The sequence below is a fragment of the Ixodes scapularis genome, unplaced genomic scaffold (genome assembly GCF_016920785.2).
Source record: "Ixodes scapularis isolate PalLabHiFi unplaced genomic scaffold, ASM1692078v2 PGA_scaffold1__304_contigs__length_218370807, whole genome shotgun sequence".
NCBI lineage: Eukaryota > Metazoa > Arthropoda > Arachnida > Ixodida > Ixodidae > Ixodes > Ixodes scapularis.
The window spans coordinates 43,719,220-43,743,309 of record NW_024609846.1 but is presented as its reverse complement, the minus strand read 5'-3'; the positions used below and the strand labels follow the sequence as shown (position 1 = coordinate 43,743,309).

Below are 24,090 nucleotides of genomic sequence, written 5' to 3'. Positions count from 1 at the left end.
GGATGAAAAGGTAAAAGAAAAACAATTCTTTGATTCACTTGAGCACAATGTTTGTGCAATGAAAACTGACATGTAGAGATTCATTATGGCATAAAAGCTTGTAAGGAATACAGTTATGTCTTTCTTCCTAATGAATTTCATTAATTGCAATAAAACCCAGAGGTGCCCACAATGCCATAAACGTCGGCTCATAGAAAATTTTTGTTTTTTTTATCTCGATTCAGGTAAGGTCACGTTCTCAACAATGGACCTTTTGTAGAAATATTGGTTCGAGAGTAAATGGTTCTAGTACCCTCTGTCTCTTCCTTCTCGCTGAACAGAGAGCGAAGATAGTTTCTTTGTGTTGACTACGGGGCAGAAGATAACGCATGATGGGGACAAAGACGAGTTTGGGGGAGCCGTATCTAGGTCGCAGCGCCTCAATGGTGAACAGGATGTGGCCGACGCTTTAGGTGTCGAACGGGTGGGAGAGGCCGTGCACATGCATTGTTTTCTAGTCACTTAAGTCTCGAACCCAGTCGCGTGTCTAGGTGGCAGCACATATTCGCCAAAAGGTCCATTTAGCATTGTGTCCCCTCTGCTAGCGTCGTATCCTGGTGAATTTTTTGCTATGCATAGCTTATTTATTCAGGCCCAAAAACTGGGTGTTATTTTCATTTCTTCAGAGTGTAGATCATGTGCTGCCTTGTATTTTATGGCACTAGACTAAGAATGTGTGCATTTGCTTGAGAGTGGAGAACCAGCAATACATAATCACGTTTCTCAAGTTTTTTTTTTCCCTTTTTATTGTACTATGAAGATACCTTAACAGTTTTTGAGAAAATGTACATGCTTTTAAAAAAGGAATAAAAACTAAAAATACAGTCACTGCCACTGTTAGAGTATACACTTTCACGTACAGAAAAACAATTCACCCGTTCCCAAACTCACTGCTTAGCAAGGGCAGGTAGAAACCACTTAAAGTAGAAATCTTCCAAAGCAGGAACTGCTTGCTGAAGAAAGGCATCATCTTTGGCCACACGAACTGTGATGTTCTGCTTGCTAGAGTAAACGAAAAAAAAACACTCTCTCGCATTTAGCAGGTACAGCAGGATCTGAACCTGTGTGTAGTATCTGTGGGACTCTTTTAGCATTATCTTGTTATCAGCACACTGCAGATAACGTACAATGCTTTGCCCTGAGGCATCAAGTATTTTTTTGTCCTTGCATTTATACGGGCATTTCACCTCGAGCAAGCATGTTTCATCGATGAACTTAAAAATGCCGTCGGGACTTCCGCAAAGCCATGGCTGGTCCGGATGCAGGAGCAGGCCAACCTGAAAAGCTCACTGAATAATTAGTTAGAAGCAAACCACTTCATTTATGCCTCCTGCAGCAAAAGGCTTCAACACCGTGTGAACTGCAGGACATCTACAAAAGAGATACAGTGGACCACAGTGCTGCATCATGACCAAAGAGCGAAGATGAGGTACACAACGCATTATTAGAACCCGAGTAAGAAACTGTAGCCGTTGAAACATTGACTGTTATTCCTTCCTACTGCACTGCCATGGTTTAGTGCACATGTCTTTAAGAAAAACTGAAAATTTAAATGTGAGGGTTCACGTGCCAAACTAACTAGGGCCATCCCGCACACCCCAGTGAACAACTGAAGATTCGTTCTGTCCCCCTAGGGATTGTTTGATGTGCAGTCAAAATCTTGGTTAGACGGCACCTTTCCCGCAAGAAGTCTCCGTCATATTGCGGGCACCTCGGCTGGGATTTGAACCTGTCAACAGGGCATCCGCTCTCCGATGCCTTGCCTCAGAGACACAGAGGTAGTTTAAAAAGAAAGACTGCCACTTATTTATTTTTAATTAAAGCCCCCATACTATAATTGTAAATATAAATTTATATTTTTATATAAATTATATAAATATATATAATTTTATAAAAAATAACTAAATTTGTCAATGCACCATTCATTAAAAAAAAATTTTTTTTTTTGCTTTTTTTTAATTTTAGGCACCAACCATTTTTTGCTGACCTTAGTCACACAAAGATTAGAATTAAGAGTGTCATCTTACCTCTACGACTGCAACACCAAATTGCTGCTCGAAGTCCCTCCTGGCCAGAGGTTCTGTCCGCAGTCCTAAGAGTTATAAATGTTGGAACAAAGAATACTCTGGATATTACAAATACTGGACCCCATATTTCCACATTATTTTATATTGGAAAATCTGTGTTTCCTGGGTTTTACTTGTAAGCTTCAAACCTTTTGACTTGTGGCATTCATTGAGGCTTAATGCTTTAATATTTCTCATTCACAATTATGAATAAAAAGCTTTACTGCTTGTTTAGTCATTCTATCAAATGCGTTTAAATGTGGTAGCTTTATAGGGCCATGGTTGGCCAGAAAGGGTTTCTAAACAAAATAAAATTTTACGAAAATACTTTGGATGTTTTAGAAGTCTTTCAACATTAGGTTGAAAAGTTGAAAGGCATTGAGCGTCAATGCTCAACGTTCCTTCGCATTGATGCACTTCGACGCGAAATACATAGCGTTGATGCTTAACGATCAACACAAAGAATGATTCAATCGTAAAGCGTCAAGCTCGAGCAACCTCCGCCCTTGACCTCGACGCAGTTCTTCTGATTGCCGGGCCTGCTTGCGACGGTAAGTTGCCACATCCTGGGCTCGATGGCCTCCTGATGGCAGCTGGGCACGCTGCTGTTTCGCAGCCACTGCAGCGACACAACCTGCTGAGCCCATATACCAGCTCGCCATTCACGGGGCTGCTTCTGTGCATCATAGTTCTGCTCCTTTCTTTCTTGCCCTTTCCACCCCTCTTCACTTCATGTGCTTTCTCACAATGCATGCTTCTGCTTGTCCTGTTCCTGCGTGCTGGGTCTATAGATCAGCCAGTAGCACACTCACCTTCCATGCTAATGACTGAGGATCAACCCTCAGTCACTGGAAAAATGACTCTCTTCAAAATCATTTAGCGGTTACGGACTGACCTACAAATTTCGTGCTTATGTGACTTCCGAGGTTGGTTGGTCGTATAAAGCTACCGTAGACACTACCCAAAGAAAACCATGTGGGAGGAAACGGACGGCCATTTTATGTGAGCAAGATTTACTTGAAATCCACAGGACCAAAAAAGCATTGCCTCCTCCTTCCTGCAAGAAGCCCATATGATATAGTCTAAACTGAAAATGAAACAGCGGCAGGCACAATCGCATGCATAAACTGGCTTTTGTCGGGACCCAGAAAATCGGTTGTCGTGAATGGACCCAGACTATATGCTCCTTTTGTTAATTGCGCAAGGTTTAAAGAGACTATAGTGGCTGCTCCTCAGTGCAATCATTAACCTTGTGCAAGACATCGGTAAAATATCGCACAATATCCTTTTTTTTTTTTTTCTATCACTACAGTTTTGGGAAGTGGAGTTTCACAGATAAACCGAAGATGAGGAAAGGTTTGCCGACAAGCCTTTTACCGCTTTACCCGAAAACATGGAACCCTACACATACCATAGGACGTAGCCTTTGAGGAAAATTTCCTCGGTCTCAGGAGTGCTTCGGCAACCTCCCTTGGGCCTCTTCGGGCTCGTAGGACTGTGTGGGCAGTTGTGCTGCTAATGCGTGTCTTGCGCTCTTTGTGCCATCTAGATGAAAGAACATAAACTTATGTAAGCAAAGGTACACAGTAGAACATAGGCTTTCAAAATGAGTCACTAGCAGTTTCTTTTTGCTGATCAATTTACTCAACCACACCTGCCTCAAAGTGAAGCATTTTTCCAGTTTCAGCACTATTTAGCAGATCTGAGCTACCCATTGATGCAGAACCCTGAGCCAAGCACTCCCTAGTATGTGCATTATTATTTGCAAGCCCTGCAGCCTTGTGCACTGCATCGATCACTAAACTGGGAGGGGTTCTTCGGCAATCAAGCGAGATGTGCGTGCCCCGGGATCAAAATGTATGAGAATCCCTCCCTGCAGTTGAATACCCTTTTCAATGCTATGCAACTCGGCCCAAGTAATCGCCATACCTTAAGCAGCTCGACTGCCCAATCGTCTCCACGCAGAGCTCGAGCAAGGACTCGCAGATGACATGATTGGCATAAAATGCACTTTGCTCTGCTGTCAGCTGATGTTTTTTTGGTGTTACAAAGAGCATGGGGAAGTCCCCAGAAATCTCCAGTGCATGTAGTGGCTTCGCTGGTGGCGGAAAGAGCTCGCTGAGTTTGAGCAGCTGAGATGCTCTGATGACCTCTTCTTGTGCTTGGCGGGAAATTTCGGAGCAGATTATCTCTGCCTCACTTTTCGCCATTTCTTGTAGTACTTCAGTGAAAGGCGACACAATGCCCGTGAAATGGTCGAGCACATAAAATGGTGACAACTCGGCTGGCCTTTTGTTGCCTACAAATGCACTGTTGTTACCTGGAGGCAGGAGGAGGATGACGACAATACAATATTAAACAATTATAAATAATACAAGAAAATATTCAACTCGCATCTATTTGTTGGGTGGTACGTATAAAATGGCGACAACTCTACTGATTTTTTGTTGGCTACATGCGGATTGTTGTTGCCTGGGAGCAGAAGGGTGATGAGGACAATACAATATTAGAGAATTATAAATAAAAGAAAAAAATAACCAATTTACATCTATTTGTTTATTGGTGCATAACTTCAAAAACATTTACCATTAATAGAGCAATTATAGTTGAAAACGATTAGCATTTACACAGTTGCTTGCAGTGTATCACTGAGTGCAGCAAATGTTTGCTATAAATTTTGAGTCTAGCATGAATATGAAGCCTGACAGTAGCATATCAACGAGACGGTATTGGGGGGCCTGGAGTTAAAATCTCAGCTCCGCCACAGTTTACGGAGCCGCCAAAAGGGCGGCTCGGTAAACTTTTATTTATTCGGTCAAGTATGGTTCATTCATCTGCATATTTTTTAATATTTCCTCTTTTGGGGACCACGTACGATGATGAAAGTGCCCCTCAGATATACATATATATGGTTTAAGTACTGAAAATTAGAAACAGAGTGAATGAACAAACCACAAGAGAGCATTATGATTACAATGAAAACATAGATGTGAGTGCTTAACATCAGTGGGTGACACATTGCATATGCAGAGGGTGCATAGCAACTAAAAGCATCCTGAATATGTGCGACACAATGAGCATAAACATGACGAGCACTTTTTTTTCGTACACCCATGCAGATTAGTACAAACACGAAATTTCGCCACCTTTGACGAGAGATAAGGGCAGTCAAAGCAAAATGGGAAAATCCGGCGATCGCTTGCTCGCGCATGTCTCGCAAATGCAAAATCGCTAGTCGAAAAGCAAAAGCATAGTACCTCCAAAAAGCTCTTCAATTGAGGCTTTATCATTAAGCGCCGGTTTGCCCGCTGGCTTTCCCCATGCTTGCGCAACACTGGTACACGACGGGTGCTCATGCTCATTCACGAAGATAGCCACAGCCGCGCAGTGCTTGCAGTTGCCGAGACACCCGTAGCGACAACTGCACTTGCCGCTTTCTATTTCGCGAGGCTCAGCCGTTAGCTGAAAATGAAAATAGGGGGTGCAACGGAAATTTTAGGCATGCATGATGGAACCAGGCGTGGAATCGCGAGGGCACTTTAAGCCCTACGATTGACTAAAAATCAAAGCCACGGGCGCGGCCGTGCGGCCCGTGGCTCCGGCCTTTTGTCCATCGTAGAATGTCGATTGAAAAGAGCCACCGACATCAGACATGCAAGCAAACAAGCATAAATACACTGAATTGTTAACTTACATGGAGTTCCACATCGTACACGTGCTTGCTTTGCTGCGAGAAACACTTAGCTGTAATGTCTTTGCCGTCGAATTCACGAACCTGATAGACGTGGCTGTTCTCGTAAAGACGCCTTCCTTTGATGAGTGTGGGAGGTCTAAAATACCTATCAATGCTCCCGATGGTCTTAAATCCGCATAAAAGAACCAGAGACATGGTGCGCACGTGCACACGGGACTTCCGAAATCAGCATCGCCGACGCTCGCCACGGCCCGATCGCCCGATGGCCGTTAAATTGGCCGCCCCAGTAACAGAGACGCCTCCGCTTGTGGCGCTGAATGCAGTACTCTCGTGGCGCCCCCTGGCCATTGCCGGCTGCCTATACACGAACTCATCTCTGTTACGTCACGGCGCGGTGGTGGCGCGTCGGACGCACTTCCGGTCCGGGGCTGTGGGCGAAAGTGCCCATCTGAGACGTGTATTCCTGCGTTGTTTTGAAAGGAACAAGACAAAAACCTGCCTTCTTGTCAAGATGCTGCGACCCTGGCTGTACCAAAAGGGTCGAGAAAGGTTTGAAGGTCAGTTTTCATGCGCTCGGTTCGTCCGAGAACGTGGATATGTGCCGTGAAAAGGGAAACCCAGACGCCATCGGACCACGATTGCTTGGACGGGAAGCATCTTGGGTTGAATTCACGGATACTTCTGGCCATCAGATTTATTTGTTTTGTTCCAAAATGAACGCCGGAAAACCGTCGAGTTGTACGGACCACCTGCGGACTACGTTCAGTGCGTCTTGAAGTTCAAACGGTCGCCTGATCGTTCGAACTGTCGTCTGCTCTTTCAAACGTTTCTGCTTGTCGTCTGCTCTTTTAGAGGACACCGGCCCGCAGACCAAACGTGGGCCCGGTACTTGCGATAAGAAGTAAGTGCAGGCCTCAAAAGACTTAAGCTTGAAGGTTGGTAAGCAGGCTCGATGTAAACAGTAGATACAAGGAGATGTTGATCATTGTTACCAGTGGCCATCATCGACTTGTTATGCCTGATTCACTTGGTTAGATTCTGCTTGCGATTTTCAGTATCGACGTCGACCATCTCAGCTACGGTTCACGCTTTCGCAGTCCGAGCGACGTCGCTACTGAAAATTGCGAGCGAAATCTCATCATGTGAATCAGGCTTTAGCGTACATTCTGCGGCGTCCACGCGGAATGAATCGCCGCAAGTCAGATTATTCACGCGAAGTTTTGCTGTGTAACGAACCTCGGTAATTTCGCTGACGCCGCTCAAGATAGTCAGACATCGCCAGGAAGAGGTAGAACCAACAATTCCAACGCGAAAAAGAGCGCGGGGACTTACACCGAGGCCGACAACATCGCATTTCAATGGTTTGTTTATAGGCGACGGCGAGCTTCTTGCCCACCATGGACGCCATGAGGGGCACCATGGGCGCCATGAGGGGCACCATGGGCGCCATGAGGGGCACCATGGGCGCCATCGGGGTGCGAGCTTCTTGCCCATCATGGGCGTCTTGCCCACCATGGGCGCCATGGGGGAGCGCCCCCATGACGCCGGTGCCGGTAGCGGCGCCGGAGCACCCCTAGCGGCGCCGGTGGCGTCCGCTAGGGGCGCTCCGGGCGCTCCGGTTTGTTTGTAAACATGAGTTGGTGTATACAGGAACTCTAACCGGCGCGGGCCCGCAGCGCCATGGGGTGGCGTTTCTTGAAACTATGACGCGCGCCAGCCAATGGAAGCCTATCCATCAAATCGCAGGCTTCGCTCCCTTTGGACAGGGAACTTTAAGTGCCTTTAGGCGCGGCTTCAAAAGCTGATAACACCGGTTCCCTCCATGAGACCAGTTAATGCTTCCTCATTTAAAAGAACAGCATTTACTCCCTCAACAAGCAGAAAGTACAAACCGCCACGTGATTCGGAGCCGATTAAATGCCGCCAACGTCTAACATGACCACGCGCTGGGGTTGACAAAGCACAGAGCAAAGCACAGCCAAGTTCCACACACTGTTAAGAAGTAAGTCCGTAACATATTCTCGATTTTAGGGTTACGACGGTTTTGAGTTAAGGAAATGTCCCTGAATTACGAGGTGTCGGTTTTTCTCTCAATGCCTTACGTAGTTTTGTAGATATCATATCTCAATGTTTTGTTTCGAGATCCTACGGTGAAACCAAAACTACCTGCTCGACTATGATGGCAACCCTTGTGAGCAGCCACACGGCCGTCATGTGACTCACAGTTCATATTGCCCTACCGCAAGACGTACGACTGGCCTAGTCGCTAGATAAGTTTTTATCAGTCAGGTCACATACTACAGCTGTTTTGCATCTTTTCATTGCAGATATGAAGCATCTGTGGAAATTATAATACATATTCATGAAGTTTCCGGCCGAGAAGCGCGTTGGCCACGTTGAACGCAGGCCCAGAAAGAGACCCCCCCCTATCTACTGAGTAGGACTTCAATCTTAGTGGTGTGCAATGGTACTTTGCAGAAGCGTTGTAGAAGGTAATCGTAAGCCCGCGCTGAGCAGAAACAATAAAATATGGCCATCAGTGAGTGAGCCTTTCAGCAGGGAGTAAATAATTTTCGTGCGCGATCGCTGAAAAACACTTGCAAATCACGGATACTAAAACATAACCAGCAGAAATCAATTGCTGAGACGGCTCAAAATGCAGCAAAAAAACACGACGAAAGAGGTGGCACTACGAACAAAAAAAATCCCTTGAACCAACCTGGTGAGACCACCTGAAGCCCCTCTATCCTGGCAAAACTGGCGCCATTCATTTTCGTGGAAATGCTCGAGACACGTGCCGCGTGCAACTTCTGGGAAGAACATGGCATTTGAAATCTAACTCAGTGCTGCGCTGTCCCGCCGTGATCTTCCCGAGGGCTGCACGTTGCACGTGCCTCGTGCATCGATTCACCTTCCGCTACTTATGATACCAGCGCTCATTTTTTTTCAATTTCAAGCGCTCAATTTTTTTAGTTTTAATGTGTTGCATGTTGCAGCATAACCTCAAAAATTCCGGTCTTTCGTTGAAAGGCACAATAAAACTACTTTTAAAGGTAATTAGATGATATTTTAATGTGCACCTGGCGGATGCACGTGGAGCTTATTTCAAAGGTGATCTAGCAACGTTAGGGAACTTGCTACGTAGTCATGACGTTGCAAGTTCCATCGGAGCAGCGCCGCTTTTTGGAATTCAACATTTTTCTTCGTAGCTTTCCTCCTCAACTCAGAAATCGCACATTGTACCAAACAGTTCAAGAAGACGGAAAGGAGGGACTCCCCTCTTGCTCTGACCCTCGTTTGTACACCCGGACACAGCCATTCTCCCCCTGGAAGCGTAGCCCGTCGCTCCGAATTTTGACAAAAGTTGCTTTTCCCACCCCGTTCACCCTTAAGCTTACAGTGCTGTGGAAGCTACGTGCTCCTTGGGCCAGCCACACGCTCGTCCCCCCATAGGTACTTCGAACGGCTCGGCTGTAACGCGTTGACGCTATTGACACCGCCACAACGCTGGCAACGCCACCAATAACAAAGCTCATAAACACGCCAACCTTGCTACGTTACGAATGAGGGGACTCTTTTTTTTCCTGTTTTTGTTTGCGCCGGATATACCATGACGCATCGCGCTCTCGGTTCGCTTCTCTTCGAGCGCTAGCTCAAGTGCACCGTTTGAAACGAAGAATATAGACAGTCGTTCAAAATACGAACGTGCTATTACCATTTACGGTTATTATCCATCATGCTTGATTCATTTCCGAACAAAATCTGAACATTCAAATTTTCGTTTCCGTACCCCTTTAAGCGCTTAGATGCGCTAAAGCCATTGTCCCGCTCCCTAGAGTTCTTCTGCCATAAGCACGTGCCTGTTGGTTTTATGCAATCGTCTTTCTTCTTCTCTTCTGGATGAAATATTGAGTTGTGAGTTTAGCGTCTATCCTGTCCACGTTTGTTTCGAGTACCACAACCACACATTTGCGACTTCGAGTTTAAGCTCAATGTACTCGGCAGCGCCTCATTCTCTTGGATACTTTCTGCTATATTGCTGCCCCCATGTCCTCGTCCGACGTGAGTGTCAACTCCCTTCGTTTATTCCTTATTCGTTTCCTGGAATCTATCCTACTATGAACAATCCACCTCCCGGTTTTCATGCAACTCCACACCCCCAGTTTTATATCACGCGCCAAGCGTTTACGCTCACCCTCAAAATCACAAAAGCTTCTAACCATGCTGCGTTAATAAAGCGTTGTTTCAGACGTAGAGTCATACCCGAGGGCTTCCGACTTCGCACCGGCTTACACCTCCATAACCCACCCTTAAACAAACAACTTTATCAAATCCTCGACAAAGCAGCCTTCCGGGTAATAAAGGCGCATATGAAATTCCACCTGAAACACTGCGCTCAGCTCCGAGACGGGCTTGCACGCATTAGGGCCACCCTGCAAGGCTTCGACCGTCCTCCTTTCCATACAAATCGACCGCATCATCCCTGATAAGATCCGGGCACTGAATGCTTTGCTCTATTCGGACCTGCAAAGGACCAAGTCCAACAAACTTGACACTATCCTCCATCAAGGTTAGCATAAGCTTTTGAACCCCCGAACGCCCTAGTGGTGACCATTCAGGACGATCTACCTCTCACTTTACCTGAGCGCTCCTTGCTTTCCAAAGGTCTTTCTTTCGTTCCTAACCTCCGAAGGTCTCCAGACCCTTTCACTCTTCACGCGGAATTCGAGCAGTTCTTCCGACACCTTCTTCTAGATGCTCACTTCTCTAAAGAACATTCTGCTTCCGGGTTTACATGCAGCACTTTCGAACTTATCAAGCCCAAGCGTTGTATTTGAACTCCCCCAGCGTCAAAGCGCCCCGAGACAGACAATAGCACCCGCGCTTGCAGCAACATCCTACAACAGTCATCTCCGACTCTGGTGTCCTTCGCTCGCAACATCAACTGCGAACAAGAAACTGCCCTCGCTCCCTTCAGAACGTAACGGCATAGCAATCGAACCGGCCGATAGAGGTGGTGTGATAATGGTCTGGCGAAATGACCTATACATGGAGAAAGACCATCGCCAACTTTCTGTTTCCTGTTTCTACGAACCCCTTCCGTCTGACCCCCCTCCCCCCTCCCCCCGGGCAGTACCAAGAATTATTTCAATCTAAAATTCAACATGCTATTGACACCAACGCATTGCCCTCTCCTGCCCGCCGCCTTATTGTGAATCATCCCCAACTCTCATCTTTCTATCTTCTGCCAAAAATACACAAGGTCGGCAACCCGGTCGCCCCATTGTTTCTGCCATCTCTTGCCCTACTGCCCACATATCCGCTTTTATGGACTTTATCCTGCAGCCTATCGTCCAGACTTTGCCTAGCTATATAAAAGACACAACGCCTCTCATCCAACAAATTCATAGATTCACACCTAACCCCTACACTGTTCTCTTCACCATGGATGTTACCACCCTTTACACTGTCATTCCCCACCAGGATGGCCTTCCGGCACTGCAACATTTTCTTGATCGGCGACAAAATCTGGGCCTTCCCTCTCACATCATTATCCGCCTTGCAGAGCTGGTGCTAAGCCTTAACGCCTTCCAGTTCGACGGTTCTTTCTTCCGTCAGAAATGGGGGGTTGCAATGGGCCCAAAGATGGACCCTTCTTTCGCTAACTTCTTTGTGGGGTATGTGGAAATGGCCCTCTTTGATTCCCTTCCCGATTCGCACCCCGATTTCTACGCCCGCTACATAGTCGACATATTTGGCTTTGGATCCCCCAGCACCGTCGCCAACTTCATTTAAAACCTCTCGGAAGCGCACCCTTCTCTAAAATTTACATCCGTCTCCCAATCTGTGACTACCACGGACCTCCGCATATAAGTGGACAAGGGCCTCTTTGAAACCTCCGTCCCATCATAAACCCACCGACTCCCACAACTACCTGCTCCATACTCCTCCTGCCACCCTCGATCTCAAAAAGACTCCATTCCATTCTCACAGTTCCTCAGCCTGCGGCGCATATGCAGCAATTTTGTTGACACTGAAAACAAAGTTACCGAAATTATTTCTTTCTTCGTCGACCGGGGCTACTCCCTCCACTTACTTGAGAGGTCTAAACGATGGGTTATCGGTATTTCCAGGCATGTAGCCCTTTTCGCAGACCCCTGTCCTAAAGACAAAAAGAACCCCCTTATACTTACGCAGTCCCAAAACTAGCGCACGAACTCCCTCTGCAACATCTCAACGGCACATCTCCCAACTAATTTCCAAGGCACCTTCCGTCGCTTACCGCCGTCCACCGAACCTCCGCGCACTTCTTGTCAAAAGCAGCCTGAAGGTGAAAACCAACACAGACCCGGTTGGCATCATACCTGGCACCACACACTGTAATGCTCCCAAATGTCTGACTTGCAAGTCACCTTAGCTCCCCACAACAGCTTAAACTCAAAATTCTCGACTACCAGACCTGCAAATAGGCCAATTGCATCTACGCCATTTCCTGCACAAGCTGCCTTGATATTTTGTACATCAAAGGAACAGACTGACGACAGCACGAACGATTCCGTGAACACCACCATCTTGTCACCCGAAGGATTATCAGGAAACCTTCCTTGAGAACAATCCACAGATGTAGCTGACCATTTCTCGACCTCCGGTCATACTGAGCCTAACATGCGCGTCTGTGTTATCAGGTCAGGCTTCCCCTCCTCCCACGTGTGAAAGAGAGAGGAAAACCGTCTTATCTTCAAAATCAAAAATAATTCCCCCTTGGTCTCAACACTAAACTTTCTTTTGTGTACTAATTTTTTTAGACGTTTAAAGACAAGTACTTTTTTTCGCTGTTATTTTGTGGTTGCGCAGGGGAAGCGACGGGCGCGCTTGCACAGCCGTATGGCCGGCACTTGAGGTGCTCGAGTGCATGATCGCTCGGGACTTTGACGGCGTAACCACGGATGGTCGCCCCCCCAGCAGGGTTGCCGCTGCTCCTATGACGTAGTCGATTTCGTGGAATATCTTTTCTGCACTCGCCTTTCTGTTTTCTCTATGAGCCTTATCGTTTCCTCTCGCCATTATATTTTTTTCATTACGTCAGTTCGCCATTCCGGCTTTAAACCTGTATCATGTTGTATATAGTGGGAATACTTATATCCAGTCCCAAAGCGTTCCTCATCAGGAGAGTGTTGCGTGGGGGATGAAGGGAAGAGAAAAGAGAAGAGGGGAACAACCTTCACGCGTTGGCTGTTTCGGCACTGGGCAGGCTTGTGGACCCGGAGGCGAATAAATTATCACTGAAAACGAATAGCAATAACTTGTACCAGCTGCGGTTAACAAAACAATTTTTTTTTTCAGATTTTTTTTTTGTTTTTTGTTTTAAACAAGCGGTTCTGAAGTTAACACGCGTCACTCGAAACATAGATTCGGGGGCTTCCTCGAACCGACCCCGAACCGCACGTCCGCCCGTCGTAACCACTGTGATCGTGGTTGTGGCGGCCTGAGACCCCCAAGGACCATTCTGGGCGTCGTGTTCTCGCGGAGGACGTAGTAAGGCAAATTCGAAATTCCATAACACTTGCGCGTCTCGATTTTTTTCTTTATTACATCAGATAAGAAGCAAAGAAGTTGTACTCCTTCTTCTAACGGTTTCGCCTTCCCCTCCCTCGCGGCAACGTACACACCACTATTTTTCGACGTGTACGACCCTTGCTTGTTCCTTGCCGTTTTTCGCTTCTATCACTTCTGTATAAAACAAAATTAAAAGGATATATATCACGAGTAAAAAAAGGGAATATTCACAGATATTTATTAAAAGCCCTACTCCCCCCCCCCCCAAAAAAAAAAAAAAACAGTGAAAAACACACCTGGAATCTCAAAAACGCTTTGATAAACCAGGAGAAGTACCAGATTAAAAAAAAAAAAAAACGGTTTAAGAGCTTAAGGAAATATACCAGGACAAAAAACAAACGCTTTGCATACACCAGCCTGCAACCCAAGCCCTACTGAACCCCCATTCCCCTCCGGGAAAAGAGTTCTATACCATTTAGTACAGCGAAGTTTCGTCGATTTCATCGAAAACACTAGTTTTATTGTGTTCTTTTTTTTTCAGTGTTAATCACAAAAAAAGAAATGTAAATATCGCCAAATGCCTCATAAAAACAAAATATTCCAGATAAAAAAAAAGTCCCATTGGGAATTGAACACGCAACCGCGGCGTAGAAGTCAGAGGCGTCACCACTGCGCTACGGTAAGACTTTTCTTTTTTCTCCTTTACTGCATGGAAAGAATACGACAAAACCAAAGTGCCCATTTAACGTTCAATTCGTGCACTGTTCACTCATACTTCAAAACTCTTCGATGTCTCGCAGGCTCGTAAACGATGGTAGCCAGTCGGGTGCGTATGACAGGGTATCATCAGTCTTGTACACGTTACTAAAAAAAAGTAATCGATTACAATTACGATTACTCTTGGCTAAAAAGTATTCAATTAGATTACTTGATTACTCGACGGCAAAAGTAATTGGACATAACTTAAAGAAGTAATCGTTACTTTTCCGATTACTTTATTGTGTGAAGACACATCTTTAGCGCTCATAACAATGAACTACTTCCAACCTATATTTCATATTTGCACAAGTATTAAAGCAGAAAAACTGGCTCCCTCTTCGTGGTCGTTGCACCTTCACAATGCGGACACAAGCATAGAATTCGTTTGAAGACGTTTAATGATTTCGGCGTTCGCCAGCGTGTGTGTGTGCGGGGGGGGGGGGGGGAGCGGAGGGGGTTCTAGATCTTCTTAAGCTTGAGCAAGGGTTGTCGCTCAAAGTTTGCTTCGCTCATTTTATTATTCACATGTGGATGAGCTCGCATGTTATACAAAAGAACAGCAGCTCCAGGATTTGAAACGGATCATGCGTTGTATCCATTAGCGGAAGAGATCGCCCCGACCACTTCTCAACTCGAAACATTGCTTGTCACGAAGACCACGAAGGGGAAATGGGGAAATATTTCAACTGCCTTTGTTATATTTGCATCCGCTTTAGGCATTCTTCGGTTCTGGTTCTCCTTCGGGCTGCGAGTAGGTACCCTAAGCAGGATTTTTTTTTTTTTAATTTCTGTGTGTGTGTGCGTGAGGGGGCTAGTTAGAACGAAGGACTCACAAAGCTACATTCTGCTTCCTCAAACTTTTCCCTGAATGGCCTTTGTCACGCACTGTGGCTTCCCTGGGCCTTGCCACTCCCAGTCCCAGCCCGAAAAAAAAAAAAAACGGACATTCTACAGAAACTGTACATAGAAGGAGATTGACCTCGCTTCCTACAGCTCCGCAAAAATCTTTCTTTTTTCTGTTCGAAAAAAAAAATTATTTTTGTCATTTCATAAAAAAAAAAAAAAGGCGCGCGTGCCGGGGGGGGGGGGGGGGGTCCCGCTTAATTGTAACGGTTACAAGTCATTTTTATTACTTAAAAAAGTAATCAGATTACTCTTGTGATTACTGCCTAATAAAAGTAATCAACTGATTACAAAATTACTCCAAAAAGTAATCGATTACAAGTAATTTGATTACTTGTAATGCGTACGGTACAAGTCTGGGTATCATACACGCTTTTGACACGGATTACAAGGTCGATGAAATGCAAGCGTACAGCTTTTGGGCGGACGTTTTCGTTTCTAACATCAAGACGGGAATTCCACATGCTGTACAAAGACACAAGAATTACGAGATCATAAGGAAAGGTATCCCCAGATGAAACAGGTAAGAAACGAATCGTGTAACTTGTAATATCAATATCTTTCTTTAGAGTGCGCTGCAAAAGATCCCAAAAGAACACTGCATCCCAACAGTGAATAAAAGCGTGCTCGACTGTTTCAGGCGTTTTACACAGGGTACAGTTTTCTGACCATGGTACGAATAGTCCCTTTTCTTGTAACCATGCTTTGGTAGGCAATACGGAGCAATGCAGTTTAAAAAAAAAGGTTTTAGCCACAGCGGGAATGCACATTTTCTTTACCCGACGTAGTTCATCTTGTTCGGGGTTATTATTAAACAAATGCGATACATTGGCGCTGAAAAGATGACACCTACAAGGTCTCTTGTTAACTTCTTTCGTGTTTTAGTCGTTAGATAATCTCTTGAAAATCTTACAGACAAAAAATTAAAGGCATCGACTACTTGTTTCAGGTACCCTATCAACACACATGTTGGGCTTCCGGCGGAAGATACAATAAAATCTGGAATAGAGGTTGCCAGTCTAATTTTGCATGACTTCTCGAAGGAAGGGATGTTCTCGGTTTCTAAGAAACAGAAACCGTGAAACCTATTCGGATATGAATATAGGAGGAAGGTCAAGGCCACCGTCGGACACATGACGAAACAAGTTGTCGCGACGCATAGGTTCCCAAGAGGAATTCCAAACGAAAACAGGAAACACTCGGTGCAACTTTTAAATATTAGTCCGTGCACAGTAAAGAATATGCAGGACATACCAGAGCTTGGCCGCTAGAAATACGTTACTAACTGTCAATCGTGCAAAGATTGACGAATTCCTGTGAGATCAACTCTTGGCTCGCCTTTCTACGGCAGTCGCAACTTCGGATTAATAGGATGTGCTGTTCTGGAAGCTACTCCAGGGCTCTCCCAGGTACTCGCACGGAGTGCAACTCAACTGAATGCCTTCGTATCGTTCTGGTGTCGTGGCGCAAGCACCATGCCGGAAACCTCTCAACTTTTCCATATTCAGTGAGGCTCCAGTGGATTCACAAAAGCGGCGTGTGAGCTCTATAGCGCGGGTCACGCTTTTCTTATCCTTGCAGAAGTAGGCTGCATCATCTGCGTAAGCCTGGACTTTGATTTCTGTTTTGCACAGAATGGGGCCCTGGACTTGCTCACTTCTCTTTATACTTTGGCACAAGGGTTCAAGGTATAACTTAGAAAGCAAGGAGGACAAATGACAGCCTTGCCGAACTGAAGAACGGACTGTAATGGTCGTTGCGACGTTATTTTTTATGACTAAGCTCGTGTAACATTTACTGTAAGACATTTTAACACCTTGAAATATCATATTTCCAACGCCAACATATGAAAAAATTGTAAAAAGCACGCTATGACAAACACGCTCAAACGCTTTCGCGAGACCAATCTGAAGTATTGCAACTTGATTACTGCTGTCAATTACACATGCCAATACACTCCTCGCAATGTGAACATTTGTTTGGATGGCTCTACCACGAATCCCACAAGTCTGGTGATTCCCAACTAGATCGCAAATGACACGCAGTAATCTATCTGTTAACATTTTTGCGAATAGTTCGTAATCTACATGGCATAACGTAATTGGTCTATGGCCCGTTACATGTGATCATTTCTGCTTGTCATCAGTCTTTGGAATGAGAATAGAATGTGTACGCAGAAATGAAGGTGGAATAGAATTAGTTTCATAGGCTTCTTGAAAAATTCCTAGCAAGATGGGACATGAGATATTTTTACGCAATTTATAAAATTCTGCATTACTGCTATCCAAACCTAATGTTTTTTTTGTTTTTGTTTTTTTTTTATACGAAAGGGCATTTACCGCCTTTTCTATTTCAGCTATGCTGAAAGGTTGCTCCAAGTCTTTTGTGCACTGTCGATCTAACTGGGGCAGTAGAGATACCAGTTCTTTCATATATTAATTATCTTTGGATGTTTCATTACTGCCAAATAGCTCCCTTGTAATGTTCACAAAATATATTCGCTATAATCTCTTTATCTTGGATAAGCACGCTAATCTGTTCTATTTCAGGTATTTCTTTCGACATCGGGTACCTTTTCTCCTCCTCCATTGCCTTTTTTGTTGGCTATTCTCCCAAAAAATATTTTTCAGCACGCGTGCGCACAACCGCGCCTTGGTAACGTTCGTGAGAAAATTGATCTAACTCGGCTTTTATGCGAATTATATCTTCTGAACCTTGCCCAGGCTATTTGCATTCAAGTTCAACCAAGACGCATAAATTATTCTGCAGCGTCCTTTCTACCTCAGACTTCTGAAATTTTATATTACTACCTCTCTCAATTGCCAGCTGTTTTAGTTCTTGCTTGAAACGCTCCCATTTAACAAACATATGCTCAGTTGTGCGTCCTGTCTGCAGGAGCACATCGGTCGTACTAGCCAGAAACTTTTCATCTTTTAGCAGTTGGTTAGTAAGCTTCCTTAGCTTCCAGTTTGTATTTTTATTTCTACGTTTATAACCAACAGTTACAATACAGTGGTCTGTAAAAAATACGTGGCTCACCCGCAGCCATTTAAATTTTCAATCAGTTCTGTGGAGCAGTAAATTCTATCTAGCCTTGCGTGAGATTAATTTTGGAAATGTGTATATGAAAGCTGTTTTCCGCCTAGTTGAAATGAAGCAGCATCGAAAAGATTGCTCTCATCAACTAAATCCTGCAGCAGCCTTGCGCTCTTTTCAGTTCGCGCTTTAGTTGGAGCTCTGTCAGCTTCATCGAAAACACAGTTGAAATCTCCTAGAAGAACTAGCATCCTGTCAAAAATTAAAGGTCGGAGATGGTGAAAAAACGTTACTCTGTTAGCAACCTCATTTGGTGCGTAAACAGATATGACTCTCCACCTTTCTTCTTCTTCTTCTTGTTGTGAGGTCCAGAGAAGGAAAGGGAAAGCCGGGAGAGATGTTGGCCTCCTGTACGGGGCGAGTTGCTACCCGGCTTGGGGAAGGGGGAGGAGCCGTAGGTGGCTAAAAGAGATATTGTGGAAATTTGGAAACCAGTCCAATAATGTGATGGGGGCTTGGCACAAGTGTGGGTTTCAATTTAACAACCTTGCTGTTTGCGGTGTCTGGTATTTGATCAAAGACGGTCTGCCAAACCAGTCTCACTCAAAAAATCCAAGAGGTCTTTGTAAGCCCTCTGGACAAGCCGACGTGGGGCTTCTGGGATGAGGAGTTCCCGAGTGTTGGAGGAAGGAAGTCCATTGAAAGTGTAGCGTTGAAACAAGGTTTTACGCTCTTCTTCGTATTCTGTGCATACTAGTAGCACGTGTTCAATGTCCTCTAGGGCTCCACAGTGTAGGCAATCAGGACTATTGACTCGTTTAAGTTTGTGCAGAGTTGACCTTGTGTTTGCGCAGTTTGCCCTCAGCCGATGTAACATTGACGCTTGTTGTCTTGACAGCTTGTGGGGGATTGCTGGAGGGGGTCGTCCTTCAGCCGTCTCTCGGTGTGGGTGGCGCTTCTGGTAGAAATTTCGTATAAATCGCCATGCTTCGTTGTACCGGCGAAGGGAAATGGTTAGGGTCTCAAGTCCATGGGCTTCAGTAGCGAGGACATCCGCCTTCTCATTTCCCGCAATTCCAGTGTGCGCAGGACACCACTGAAAAGCAAGTTGCCAACCCTTTCTTTCAGCCGACCTGGCAGATGCTACAGTTGTTGCAGTTAATGGAGTGCCAGTCTCGGGGTTCCGCAGAAGATGAAGAGCAGATTTCGAATCTGTGAGGATGACTGCTCTCCCTGGCGTTCCACTTCGCACTAGGAGCTCCAAAGCCCGCCAAATAGCCACCAGCTCCGCAGTAGTAGAGGTTGTGGCGAAGTTTAGTCTGTCTGCAATGCAGACGTTGTGAGTTGGGATGAAGACTGCTGTCGTGGTAGTTCCTATCGCCGGACTAGTGGAGCCGTCGGTGTATACTTGCAGCCATCCGATTTACTCTGTGTAGAGTAGTTCCTGGGTCGAAAGGCGAGAAATTGTCCCAGAAACACTCGCCTTGCTATGCATGTAACGGATAGTTTCACTTATTGTCAGTGGTACTTCTAGATGGGGCTGCGGGGGTGGAGGGATATGTCCGGGCGGTCCTATAAGATCTTCGAACTGTCTAGCCAAATAGCCAAAGCGGGAGTTGGGGCGGTCAAGGACGTGTGAGAGTAGTGAACTCCCAGAGGACACACCATGAATTCTTGTAAGGTGACGGCAGGCGCGCTCATCAGCCCGGAGAAAAACAGGCCATTCTTCGGCAGCAACGAGTGTGGCAACGTTTCCCGCGTATCGCGGCAGTCCGACGCACATCCTTAGTGCCACACGGTGAAATGTTTCAACATCACGTTGTTGTGCTGGTCCGATGTTGAGAAGGGGCAAAGTATAATGTAGGCGGGAAAGGATTAAACCTTTATATAACTGAAGGAGGGCGTGTTGTGGTGTTCCCCAAGCATGGCCGCGGAGGCACCGTAGAACGCCGAGAAGGCTGCGGCACTTGGAGAGAACTTTGCGGACTTCCGGTCTCCAGGTTACCCTATCATCTAACAACAATCCAAGATATCTATGTATCCTCACTCTCTTGACTGGCATCCCAGCCATCTTGAGTTGCAGCGCTCGTTCGGGGGGGGGGGGGGGGGGGGGGGGGGCGTCCTCTCGGTCGGTAAAGCAGCGCTGCTGTTTTCTCAAGGGAAAGTGTCAGGCTGAGTCTTTTGATGGCAATGCAGATTGTATCGAGTGCCTCTTGGAGTTGACAACGAATCTTCCTTGCCCTTCGAGTTGGGCCAGCGCACCAAAGAGCCACATCATCCGCATAGATGGATATCTGTACAAGGGACGGTCCCTGCTGGCGAAGTGAGCTTGGAAGCGTTGCCATGGCCACATTGAAAAGTAAAGGACTAAGGACACTTCCCTGAGGAACGCCCTGAGTCACAATACGTGAACTGCTAAGCGCTCCAGGGACCCTGACCCGAATCGTTCTACCAGAGAGAAATGCCTTAATATATTCAAGCATTTTCCCTTTTACTCCGAGATGTCTGAGGCGCTGGAGGATAACAATATGCGGAAGTGTATCAAATGCCCGCTTCATGTCTAAGAACACACAGTGAAGCATGTTGCAGCGTGCTTTTGCCTCTTCGAGCGCAGATGCCAAGTCGCCCATTGCGTCTGCTGTACACCTCTTCGCACGAAATCCTGACAGCTGGTGTGGCAGCGCATGTGATTGCTCTAGGTGCCATGTCAGGCGTCTCAAGACCAGGCGCTCAAGTATCTTTCCCAGGCAGCTTATCAGGGACACAGGTCTATAGGATGAGGAGGAGTGGCTCGGCTTACCGCATTTCAATACCGGAATTACGATTGATTCTAGCCAGGTCATAGGCAGAATGCCTGTTCTCCATATTGAGTTGAGTGTCTCTAAAAGTTGTGGATGTTAAGCTTGGTCTATGTTTTTCAATGCTTGATACGTGATTCCATCTGGCCCGGGTGCACTTCGGCGTTTGCAGTGTCAGAGCACATATTGCAGTTCAAAGATGGTGAAGTCGTCATCTGCTGTGGATGCTTCAGAAATGGAAGGGCCTATCAGCTCTTGGGGTAAAGCCACGGCTGGTGGAGGAAGGGGGCACGCAAATTCATCAGCTAGCAGTTCTGCCGTTTCAGTCATGGTTTTGTCGTTCCTGATGGCGAGTGCTGCAGTTGGGTGACAAGGGACCTTCGCAGCTGCCAAGGCGCCAACTAACCGCCAAGCTTGCGCGGCTCCCCTCGGATTCCCGAAGGAAATACATTTTTGAGCCCACTGATAGCACTGCAATTTTTTCGTGTGCCTCCTGAACGCGGCATCTATTTTTGTGTAACGTGCCCAGTCGTGTTTTGTATCTGTGTGCATAGCCCGTCGTTGGGCTTGTCTCCGTGCCGCTCGGAGGTTGAGAAACTCTAGGTCCGGGACAGGTCGCGTGATGGGAACCTTCACTAGTCGGGTCGCTCGTCGAATGCAGTTTTCAATATTGGCAGGTAGGTCTGTAGCGTCAGCCGCAGTTACCGATGCTGCCATATATTCACGGTAAAGGTCCCAGTTGACTACTATGCATGTTCTGGTGGCGACTGCACTTGCGTTCGGCAAGGCGATAATGATGGGAACATGGTCGCTACCCCATGTGTCTGGCTGTATTGCCCACGACACTTTGATCGCAGGCGATGCAAATGTGAGTTCAAGGACGCTTTTTCTGACCCCTTTACGGATAAATGTGGGTACTCCGCTGTTTAGAGTTGTGAGGTTCAGGGCCGCAATGGTGTCTTCCAGGCGTCTTTCCCTTCTGTTGGTTCGGCTATCACCCCAGTTCATGTTGTGTGGGTTGAAATCTCCAGCTAATAAAAGTTCACCTTTAGCTCTCTGTTGAATTTGGTGCAACACATCAGGGTCCCATGTGGCCCCAGGGGCTACGTAAATGGAAACTACCGTGGTGTCTTGCGTGCCGAGCCTTACTATGACTCCCGCATACTCTGCCGTTAATGAGCAAAGATCTGAAAGGTCCAGGACGCTTTGATGGAGGCTTGATCTCACCAAAAGTGAAACTCGAGACCTAGTATTTGAGTCAATTGTGGTAGAATTGTAGAAAACATATGGAGAGAGTCGTACCTCACCTTGTAGGATGTTGGTTTCTTGAAGTGCAACTACAGCTATGGTTCTCTGCTGTAGAATTTGCCGAAGTTCAGGAATGCGTGTACGAAGGCCGTTCACATTCCACTAGAAATCGACGGGAATTTGGGGTTCCGGTTTCGTTGACACGGCCTGTCGGCTTTCCCTCCCTTTACTATGACTCCATAAGAGGAAGAATCATGTTAAGGAATGAGAGGAGAAGTCGTCCCCACTGCGCATCCACAGTAGATAGAAAAGCGTAAGCCATGCGGGTTGCCTTCTGAAGAAGTGGAATCCAGCTTTCCCATGCAGATTTAGCTGTAGGTTCAGCATTCGGGCTGGGAGGAGGCTGCGGCTTCAGTGCAGGCGTCACATTCAATGCTGGTCTGACAGTGTCGGCTTTCGATTCCACAGTGCAGGTGTGGTGGTTGTTCAATTCAGATGCTCCCTGCGTCGTTTTGCCTTTTCGCTGAAGTGCTGCAGCGTAATTCACAGCACTGACATTAGGTTCCTTCATGGGATCATTCCTTTTTTCGGTGGGCTTGGAGGGGGCTGACCACTTTGATTTGCGTTGGCTGTCTTATACTGTTGGACAGCTGTCCTTGCAGCACGAAAATCAACGCCATGTTGACGTGCGTAGTTGCGAGTCTCGCTTTCTTTCTTCCATTTGGGGCAGGATGAAGAAGTGGCAGCGTGAGGTTGTCCACAGTTGACACACTTTTCTTGCGCCGAACACTCGGTGTTGCTCTCATGTAAATATCCGCCGCGGCTACAAATAGGAGGTCGCTTGCAAGTCGCTTCTCGGTGTCCATACGCGCAACACTTACGGCACTGTATGGGGCGTTCCTTGAATAGAGAGACTGGGTGACGGACATGGCCGAGGTAAACATAACTTGGCAGTGTCGTTGTAGAGAAGGACAGCTTCACTGCTGTGCTCTTGCCAAGTCGTCGCTATCTTGCCACTCGACCTTCCGGAGATCTCACGTTCTGTTCGATCTCTACTTCAGAAAGCGCAGGATCAACGTCTGTGATGACTCCGACGGCGTAGTGTCGCGGAACCGGCTCATATGCTCCGACCTTCATTCCACAAAGCTCGGAGCAGGCAAGGAGCGTTCGAGTCGTCTGGCCATTGCGTGTGTCTACTGAAATTAGGTTGAGTCTTTTGTTGGGACGAACCTCAAGAATGCACTCCGGGCACATTTGTTCCAAAGCAATTGACAGTTTAAGGCTGCTGAGTGTAGCGATGAGCTGATTTTTAACCGTTGATACAAAGATGACAGTCAGCCCTTCTGTCACTTTCGGCGAGTGGGTAACTGTATCCGTGCTTTTGCTTGAGTTTCAGTCAGTCTTCTTGCGTCTTTTAGCTCCTTTGGCCTGCCAGCCTTCTTCGTCGTCGTTGAGCTCCATGTCACAGAGTTGTGACTCTTCGGCATTCAATACGTTGATATTTGAATGTTGACCAGCTGTGAGGTCTTCTGCCAAGTCAGCAGCGGAAGCTTCGTACTCCGACTTTTGCAAGAGATGTACCGCATATCGAGGAACTCACGCTGTATCGGTCGGTTGCAGCTCTTTGACTTGCCGAAAGTGAGGGAGTTTTAGTGGACATAGAGGAGTCGTTTCAGAAAAGCCGAGGAATAATCCCCAGCCGACCGGCACACCTGCCCGCATGCAGTTGGAGAAGTGATTCGCACTTGTATAGGCTCAAAGAAAAACGTGTAGAAGGTTGATACTATTAAAATATAGCCACAAATAAGAGAGACGAAAAGAGCACAGACCTATTCGAAGCACGTCTTTTTCTTCCACCCTCTCCACCTTGTGTCAAAAACTCGACAATCGCACATAATGAAGCGGCCAGAAAGGTTTGTTGTGACCATTAATTCAGACAGGTGAAAAGACTTTCTAATGTACAACTAACAGCCACCAGAAAGACCAACGG

The 24,090-nt window shown here is 46.5% G+C and overlaps 2 protein-coding genes across 2 annotated transcripts; both read right to left on the bottom strand.

Moving 5' to 3' along the window:
• Positions 1-926: 926 nt before the first annotated feature.
• Positions 927-2,135, bottom strand: LOC121045759 (the record flags this gene model as incomplete). Its single annotated transcript, XM_040498963.2, has 2 exons — positions 927-1,316; positions 2,067-2,135. Coding segments are annotated over 2 exons (459 nt in total), but the record flags the coding sequence as incomplete, so codon positions are not given.
• A 3,201-nt stretch (positions 2,136-5,336) lies between these two features.
• On the bottom strand, positions 5,337-5,994 carry LOC121045760. The gene is made up of 2 exons (XM_040498964.1): positions 5,800-5,994; positions 5,337-5,567 (listed from the first exon to the last, which is right to left on the bottom strand). The coding sequence occupies exons 1-2, from the start codon at positions 5,992-5,994 to the stop codon at positions 5,337-5,339; spliced, it is 426 nt and encodes a 141-aa protein (XP_040354898.1).
• Between the last annotated feature and the right edge of the window lie 18,096 nt (positions 5,995-24,090).